This window comes from Naumovozyma dairenensis, chromosome 7 (assembly GCF_000227115.2).
Source record: "Naumovozyma dairenensis CBS 421 chromosome 7, complete genome".
Taxonomy (NCBI): Eukaryota; Fungi; Ascomycota; class Saccharomycetes; order Saccharomycetales; family Saccharomycetaceae; genus Naumovozyma; species Naumovozyma dairenensis.
Genome location: NC_016485.2, coordinates 1,195,319 through 1,204,474, shown reverse-complemented (window position 1 = coordinate 1,204,474; position 9,156 = coordinate 1,195,319). Strand labels below are relative to the sequence as shown.

At 33.9% G+C, this 9,156-nt stretch overlaps 4 protein-coding genes and 2 non-coding genes across 6 annotated transcripts; 4 read left to right on the top strand and 2 right to left on the bottom strand.

Annotated features, from left to right (window-relative positions):
• Positions 1-2,322: 2,322 nt before the first annotated feature.
• Positions 2,323-2,395, top strand: NDAI0Gtrna13K. Its single transcript has one exon. It is a non-coding gene; the product is annotated as a tRNA-Lys (tRNA).
• A 1,214-nt stretch (positions 2,396-3,609) lies between these two features.
• HTL1 (Htl1p) lies at positions 3,610-3,825 on the bottom strand (the record flags this gene model as incomplete). Its single annotated transcript, XM_003980107.1, has 1 exon — positions 3,610-3,825. The coding sequence occupies one exon, from the start codon at positions 3,823-3,825 to the stop codon at positions 3,610-3,612; it is 216 nt and encodes a 71-aa protein (XP_003980156.1).
• Positions 3,826-4,037: 212 nt separating this feature from the next.
• Positions 4,038-4,328, top strand: MAK31 (Mak31p; the record flags this gene model as incomplete). The annotated part of the gene is made up of 1 exon (XM_003980106.1): positions 4,038-4,328. The coding sequence occupies one exon, from the start codon at positions 4,038-4,040 to the stop codon at positions 4,326-4,328; it is 291 nt and encodes a 96-aa protein (XP_003980155.1).
• A 271-nt stretch (positions 4,329-4,599) lies between these two features.
• On the top strand, positions 4,600-5,247 carry PET18 (Pet18p; the record flags this gene model as incomplete). Its single annotated transcript, XM_003980105.1, has 1 exon — positions 4,600-5,247. The coding sequence occupies one exon, from the start codon at positions 4,600-4,602 to the stop codon at positions 5,245-5,247; it is 648 nt and encodes a 215-aa protein (XP_003980154.1).
• An 18-nt stretch (positions 5,248-5,265) lies between these two features.
• On the bottom strand, positions 5,266-6,360 carry MAK32 (Mak32p; the record flags this gene model as incomplete). Its single annotated transcript, XM_003980104.1, has 1 exon — positions 5,266-6,360. The coding sequence occupies one exon, from the start codon at positions 6,358-6,360 to the stop codon at positions 5,266-5,268; it is 1,095 nt and encodes a 364-aa protein (XP_003980153.1).
• Positions 6,361-7,832: 1,472 nt separating this feature from the next.
• NDAI0Gtrna8I lies at positions 7,833-7,906 on the top strand. The gene has a single exon. It is a non-coding gene; the product is annotated as a tRNA-Ile (tRNA).
• Positions 7,907-9,156: the final 1,250 nt, after the last annotated feature.

Below are 9,156 nucleotides of genomic sequence, written 5' to 3'. Positions count from 1 at the left end.
TCTTTACTATTTACAATACACAAACGGTTTAGGTACGCACGCCCTTTTAGCATAAACGTTTGAAAAAGATGGGCAAACAACTATTTTGGGGTCAATAAAAAAGGTTATCCAACTTATAGCAGTTGTTTGTTGCTTTATTCAACTTCTATTGCTGTTTCTCCATTTTCGAAAACAAAACGATTTCGAGAAATCGAGAAGAGAAGTGTTACCCGTCTTTCTTCAAATTATATATAAACGTACATATATATATATATATATATATATATATAGATGTATGATTTCCTAATGGTCTTCGAAGTATATATACAAGTACCCGCAAGTGACCCAACTATAACAAGAATATAGTGAAAATTTTAGGTAACAGATTATTGATACTGCCGAGTCCAAATTAGCTTGATTTTGTATGGATTTCCAGAGCAAAATTCGCACTGATCTTTAATAGGCGACCTTGGCATATTGAACAGAATTCTGATCTCCGCGGTAGACGTCATTGAACAATTCTTGTTAGTTGCCAAACAACTTCATTTTTTCTGGATTGGTCTTCTTTATTCAAGATTATATAATTCTAGCCCTAATATTTCAGCGTCAAATGATCTTTTTGCTCCTTTCCCAAGAATTATAGTCCCTTTAAGGCACCAACAAGGTTCGATGTCATATATATTTCATGTTATCACTAAATGCTGCTTGGAGCAGGCACGTGTACTGTTTCACCACACCATTCATGCAAGGTTATGTATGATAATCAAGTTGTATGGTATTCTCGAGTGTTTTTGATTAGTGTCCTCTAATCAGGCATCCAAGAATTTTGGACCGTCCTTATTTAAGTCAGAAGACTTGGGGAACAGTGTTAAGAACTATGCTTTATGCAGTAGTGATATCAACAAGAATTGGTCCGCTGAAACCTATTATTATAGTCCTGCACAATAATTTCGGTAACGAGTAATTACTTGCCGTAGTAAAATATGATACTACTACCTTACTTTGTTTCTATCGCGTTATTAACATCTGTCCAGTCAATTAGCGTAGAATGAATACGAATAAAATTATGATATCAGAACAAAACAAAAAAAGCGACACGTATATTATTCAAGATACCTCTCAGACTTTTATCATAGAACAGCAATGGATAAAATGAAAGTCTATTAGAAAGAGAAGGAAGTAATATTTCATAGATAAGCTGTTTCTAGGTTGCAGGAAGAGATTTTTTGAGGCTAATAATATGTTCTATTATTGAACCCTTATTTTACAACAATTGTAAAATATGGGTTCGATAATAGATCAAAATCTAAACTTCTTAAAGGCAGAGAGTAGAATTTAGGATTCTAGCGAAATAGATGATTCGGGTTGCTCTCTTTATATATAGTATAAATAATAACTAATAAAGAGATATAAATAACTAACTAAAATACCTCTAATTCTAGTCCAACTTTCAGTCCTTTTATAATCTTTCCAAAATACTTTTTCTCTTGTCAATAACCTTTCTTACTAGCCATTACTTTTCTCTAACAAAGCTGTAATAGGTAATTTGGATAATACGTGTCGTTTTAGATTTGTTTCATGTCAGACCTCAATAAACTTTAAACTTCTCTGTTCCACGGTAATTCACTGGATTGGTAAAAATAGAAATAAAATAAAGTAAAATGAAATAAATTAAAGGTTAGTAGTATCTTTCTTCCACAGGCACACAACTAGTTGTTCAACACAATTGTGGCTTAGGATAATGTTAAATAAAGTAATAACTTAGTAAGTCAAATAAATTCTAGAAGTTCATATAGTATCTCGTTGAAGTCATGCATGCATAAAACAATATTCGTAATCATGAACACCGCTCTCAAAGTCCTTTCGACTAGGTGCTCCGCAGGACACTCTAAATACTTGTAGGTTTGATTAGGAGAGACTAATCCAGAACGCCTGAGTAAACACTCAGCAAAACCATACAACTTAACCGACCCAATACATAACTCTTGTACGCATGGCCGGCCGAAACCGTAGACGTGGCTGCAATCAAAAACAATCTTAATAATAATAAGATAACACTTGCATGGCATTAGACTTAATTCAACAAACGATATTCAATTATAATTCAATAAACGTTATACAGCTACAAACATGTATGGTGCATAACATAGTTCGGGTCATTACTTCGAACCTGGTAAACTTCATAATAATAATTCTTGACTTACTTAACTGATAACGACACATAATTTCGTGACAGTAATTACTCAAACAATAATAAAATAAACATACTTCTTTGTGACACTTTGGCATGACGCCAATGCTTCGTTATCTCGATTGGATATCTTACACAATATCAAGAAATTAGCCTTGTTGGCGCAATCGGTAGCGCGTGTGACTCTTAATCACAAGGTTAGGGGTTCGAGCCCCCTACAGGGCTTTCTTTTTTGGTTTTTTGTTATACGAGATGACACAAATTGTGATTGTCTGTCGTCTAAAATTGATAATATCTTAGAATGCAGAACATGCCAAATACAAAACGCCAACCTTAGAATTGAATTGATTCACTTCTGTATACACTATACATATGTTAGGAATGGACTAAAAGCTTGTTGCTAATTATAACCGTAATATAACTGGCATCTTCATTTGCTTGAGAAAAAATATAAGAATAACAAATGAGACATCTGAAATCATTCTATAATTTTATTGCTAAACGAAAGAACCATAAAGTTCATCGACATAAGAAAAGGGACATCAAGTTACTCTCATATAAAGACTTAGAAGAAAAGGAGCACAGAGGAGTACAAATTGAAAAAGATAAACATAAATGGAGAAGGTTTTCGAAACATCTCAAAGACTCTACAATATCACTAAACCATAGAAATGAAACCCAAATTTACACGGAAATGGATAATGCTGATACAACTTCCAATGTGAGTTTACTGGGATCGCACATACGCCAGGGCCAAGAATGTGAAACATATCGACAATTCAACGTCGATGTTGGTTTTACAGATGACTTTTCTTCCACCTCAAATAGTTTAACTGATAATGACGCGTGTGAAATCATATCTTCTAGAATTGAAAGTACTCTTCGAATATACAAGCAAGGACAAAATAGACATTTTTCAAATTTAAATGATATCTCTGGGGTCGAATCCTTAGATATTAAAGAAAACCCTGAAGATGCTAATTCTTCGAAGATTTATTCCGAGATTTTGGAAATTTTACAGTGCGACAAGAAACCACCCATAGAATCAATTAATTTCCATGGTTTAAATCCTAAAATATATAACTATATAGACGTAATCAACACTTTTGGAAGAAGTTGGTAATAAAAAATATAATATTAACATATATTAATAATGGATCATAACAAAAATAATAGATATAACAAATAAACAAATATATAATCGAGCAGAACTCGACATGAAAAGATTTCTACATGTGTTCCATAGTCTGCAATTCTGTAAAAAGATCAGTCTCAAAAGTACAATCCATAGGTACTCATCACATACGTAGATCATTCGAATATAGCCATTTGGACTCTTCTTATTTATGACAGTTTACTATCCGATTTCTTTATATGTAAAAATTGATGCAATGAAAGTCATTCCACGTTTTGACATTGAGTAATGCAATATGGAGGTCTTATTCATCATTCGAGTTCTTCATTTTCTCGAGTCTTGCCTTCATATCTTCTAACAGATTCTTATTTAGTGGGATCCTTCTTTGGGAATCATCAACCAAATTAAATAATTCACACATATTCTCTCTACGTGATAATAATTCATGGGCAGTAAGTGTCTTTAAACAATCATTCTCCAGCGATATATCACGGTTCCCAGCAGTAGGTGTTGAAGACATTCTTCCTGTATATTTATATTCTTTGCTTTAGTGTTTTACTTCCATGTCTCTTCCACTTTATTTGTTTTCTTTGTTTGAAAAGTTCAACTTTTGTCTGGATCTTTTTCCATAGGTAGTGGAAATTCAATGCTAAATAAAAACTTAACGTGACAAGATGTGCATTCTTAAGAAGAGAGCAGAGGAAAGGAAACTGAAAGTATGGTAACTACAGGATGGAACACCTTAAACTTGGAGATTTTATTGGATGTACTCTATATATCACATTGAGCAAGGAAAGATTCATACAAGGGACATTGGTAGCCGTCGATTCGCAGGCTAACTTGTTATTGGATTACGTATGGGAGCGAACTATTACAAAAGACATAACTAATGCAAAATATAATGACAGACTTATGGGACTTGTTAGTGTGCCTAGTGATACTATAATGTCGATAAAAATAACGAAAACTAAGGTGAATAAGTTGGTCACGTTGAAAAATGAAATGTTGAGTTCTATAGTTTGAATTTTTGAATAAAAACTTTGTCCATTAATCGGCATTCTCTCGTATTGCTCTTTAAGTTTCCGAGTTGTCTACTGGAGACTTTTTTGCATGTCATGAAATATAAAGTATAAAAAGCAAAGGCCACTTTAACTAGTAGACAATCGAATACTCTTAAATAAACTATTTACTCTTCCATTTTGTATAGACTTATCAAACAAATCAGAAGTATCAGATATTTGTCAATATATAAATTCTTTTTTTATCCTCGAACAAAATCTACCGAAATACAAAAATGCCCTCAACTAGTGAAACTTTATTAATTAAATACCAATCTATTTACAAAAAAGCAACCGAACATGTATTCACAAAGGAATTATGTCAAGGTACTTTGGATGATCGTTCATTATACATCTACCTAGCACAAGATTTACAATTTTTTGAAGTGAGTCTAAGATTAATCTGTAAGATCACCTCTTTAGCGCCAGATACTGATAGTTTAATTACGTTAGCCAAAAAAATTGGATTCTTTGCCAATGATGAAAATACATATTTCAGAGATTGTTTAGAATTATTGGCGCCTTCTGTGTCTGAAGAAGAAAGGAAGAAATTTAGTACAACTATTATTCCAGGCATAGATAAATATGTCCAACTATTGGAAGAATTGAAAGCTGATCACTCTTTGAAATACTGCGAATTGATTACATTCTTATGGTGCTTGGAACAAGTCTATTTGAAGTGGGCCCATGATCTTCCAAGAAAGGAGAACTTACACTGGAAATATCAAACTTGGATTGATTTACATGATGGTGAACATTTTGAAAGTTGGTGTACATTCTTGAAGAATCAAGTGGATAAATACCCCGTTGAAGAGGTTGAGGAAATATTTGTCAAAACAACAGAATTGGAGTTTGAATTCTTTGACAGTTGTTATTCTGCTTAGGTCCAATAGGAATTCTGGCTAGCTACTTTTGTATGTAGAGTGAACTAGTTTATCCTTTATAGCTTTTATGTCATAGTTTAGCTCATGAACCATAATATAATGTTCTAACCTTTCAGCAAATGACAGACCATTCCATTTTACGTCGTTATTATGATCTATAACTGGTACACCAACTTGTTCGATAATACAGCCAGCTGAAATATTAGCACACACGTTTGCGATATCCAAGTCTTGAGTCAAGATATAGCCCATTGCGAAACCACCCAAAAATGAATTTCCTCCTCCCGTTGGATCAATAACCTTAGTATTGTCCTTATCATGATATGCAGGGAAATGTATAATTTCCCTATCGGAACAAGGGTCTTTTGATGGTTTTGAGGTAATACTCCCTAATTTACCGCATCTTAAAACACATATATCTTCAGGCTTTAAGAATTTCTCTACGATACGCATAATACCGTAACAACTTAGTAAAGAAGATGGCTCTTCTAATCCGAACAACTGGGCAGCTTCTTTAATATTAGGGGAAAATAGGATTCTTTCGTCTCTTTGTACTATTTTCAAAATTTCTTTTTGATTCTCTACAGTGCATTCATCAGGAAAAGGTTCCCAAATGCACACTAAATTGGAGCCTGAAGATTCATCTGTAATATGCGCCAAATCGTCGAGGATAGAGTTACACCGTATTGAGGAACATACAAGATGAAGTCCTCGAAGTTTTTGGATGCTTGTAACATCACATACCGTTCCTACCCAATCTTTAACACCAATTTGTTTCTTCTCTGTGGTAAACTGAAATGACCTGGAGTCATTATCACCGTAACAATTCAAACCTCTCGTAGTAAGCCTTGTACCATCATCTCTAAAGATAGCGCCCGAGTTCCATGATTCTATCAATCGAGTCATGGTATCAGGGAAGTCCTTTCCTCGATCGACTATCCACCCAATCTCTTGAAATGAATGTCTAGTAATTGAGCTTAGAACCAAAGTGGCGCCTAACATGGTAAACGTCCCAGCTCCTCCAGGCACATCATAGAAAGTTTCATCCATATTAGAATGGATCTCGTCGAGGATAAACATCCCATTTGTAGTGAACAGAATCGGTTGTTTCATGTCCCATCTAATACAATAATTTCGTTTGATGGGTTAAATGTTCAATCTTATTTGTTGGGTACTTCATCTGTTATTGGCGGCTAGACTTCTTCAAGTAATTTACATTCTACTTTTAAAGCCGAACTGCGCGGTTGATTTGAATGTATGTCATAACATGAACTATATATGGAATAAGAGTTGAGATATATTGGCTCTGGTTTAAGGGGTAGAATTACTTCAATATGCTACGATTAATAATCCTTTGCTTTATTATAACTTGAGTGTTGTTCATCATGAATTAATTGCAACAACCGCCGACTGTGTACGTACTAACAACTATGAATAATATATCCTAGATTTGAAAAAATCTTTTGATCCGCGTTAGAAGGAATTATTTAGTACAATATATGTTATGGAGGTAATGTTTCCAATTGCTTCAAGAGTAGTAATATGTTGTAAATAACATTCGGAGAACAATGAACTGGACCCGTTATGTATAGTACATACATCGTAGCTACAAATATAGGATTATATTTGAATTTCTTTTGCTGAACTATGTTAGATGTTCTGATATTTTTTTTTATTCTTAAGAGGTACTGCTTACAATTTCTGCCAACCGTATGCATTAGTACCTAAAGTCCCAAATAATTAAAAGTGGGAAGACTATGAGAACGGTGTTAATAAATATGGGTTTTATTTTACGCATGGGGCCTCAACCAGAGGTAACTAAGTTCCAAGAATGTATTGCCCTCCTAACTTGTTACGATATTAACCTAATTTTACTTCAGAGTACTTATAACGATCGATTAATTGCCTGTGATTAGAATATTGAACAAGCTTTATAACTTTTTATTCGCTTATTGGATTGTGACCTCGTGATGTGGATTTAGTAGCTCTTCATCAAATCAGTTATTTCTTCATCAAATTAGTCAGAACGTAAAAACTTTTGGTATTGTGAAATCACTACTTTAGGTCAAACTCGATTAACCCGCTATCCGATATCAATAACCGGATTTCCCCTACCATTGCATCTCGGTATACGAGTGCCGCATCCGATATAGAATAACTAACTTGAAACATGAACTAACTTGAACTAACTTGAAACATGAACTAACTTGAAACATGATGCACACCCAATCACAATACATGAAATTACCCATTGAGGAAATAACTAATGAAGTTGAATAAGCCAAACTGATCGACAGAATTGTATACTAGAATCCTCGATAATAAACACGTTTTAGAAACGTATAAATATCGAGTAAGATGATCTTAATAAGATCCCAATACTATGTCCTTAATAATTATATATGTTTATAATTATATACTAAATAGGACAAGAAGAAGAATAACGATAATTGAATTAAGCAGATACTCGCATACTTAAGAAGTCGCTTCCACTGCAAGTCTTTATATTAAGTATTTAACTTTAGTATCTCGCCACTGAAACCGCACTGATCCGAGCCCTCAATACAACAAAACTTCAATAAAAAGGTCTCTTGGCCCAGTTGGTTAAGGCACCGTGCTAATAACGCGGGGATCAGCGGTTCGATCCCGCTAGAGACCATAATTTTTATTTCACTATTAATTTTTTTATGAATGTAATATAATAGGTATTAAACCGTGACACAAAGTGCTCTAATTCGATAGTATTTTTATTACTTGATTATTTTTTCGTATTTAAACATATTTAAAAGAAGACGAACGTTTTTAAATATATCCTCTAAAAGTTCCACTTGTTATATATCCATGAATTATTCATTTCCGTTGCTCTCGACCGCCTCTTTCGTCAAGTCCGGTACACTAATAACCCCTAGGAAAACTTTTCATCGCTTTTCTTTTCTTCTCGTTCTTCTAATGTTTCTCTGTGCATAAAATTTTATTCTCTCTCTCATGCCCTACCCATTTATGTAATACAATGGCTCTGTCGTCCATTCATCCCAAAACCAAGCATCCCCTCTTGTGTGTCGTTTCTTATTTTAGGTCATAAAATATACATCAAAATGAATAAGTACCTCAAATAACATTCAATAGTTTACAGATACATCATGTTAGTCCTATCTACGCCACTCTAAACATTAAAATGCTGTTCAAAAAATTTGTGCTAAAAATACCTACTACACAAAATTTTCCAAGATCCAAAGTGGAAATTACAGCTTACATCCAAGAACAATATAAATTCCCCACCATAGTACGCTTTCTACGATAGACCATAGTAAAAGCTATGTATATTCTCAAACTATTTCATTGTTATACCAGTGTTTACACAGTTGAAAAGATGTTGAACAAAATTAGATCGTTTGCAATCCCAACGTACATACGTGAGTAGAAAATGTGTGAAAACCCGCCCAGCATACCCAACTCTGTTTAAGGATGACATCATATGTGCAAATCAATTTAAGACTGTTGTTGTGTCGTATGCTACTCTATTTACTGAAAATCTCTACGTACTTATATATTCTTTATTTTTGTATCTGTGTAAACCGGGTATATAAATTGGTTGTGGCCTAGTGCTGTTCTATTTTTCCATCATGACAGATCTTAGAAAAAAAAATAAAATCAAAAATGTTAATATACGATGTTGAATCGGCACTATTTCAAGTCATGCCTCTTGCAATTGGTTTACTTCAACTTGTTCTCGTTTTTCTAAGAAAAAGTCGAACTGTTCTTTTTTGATCTCCGGATTACAAGAGTCGTTTACGGAGTTATCTCGGCACTTTTTCTCGACCTTGTTTCTTGAATATAGCGTCAATCCAGGAACGTATACGGTGGGAACGTAGTCGTAACATCTCGTTACAACCTTCGTTAAAGGCACTA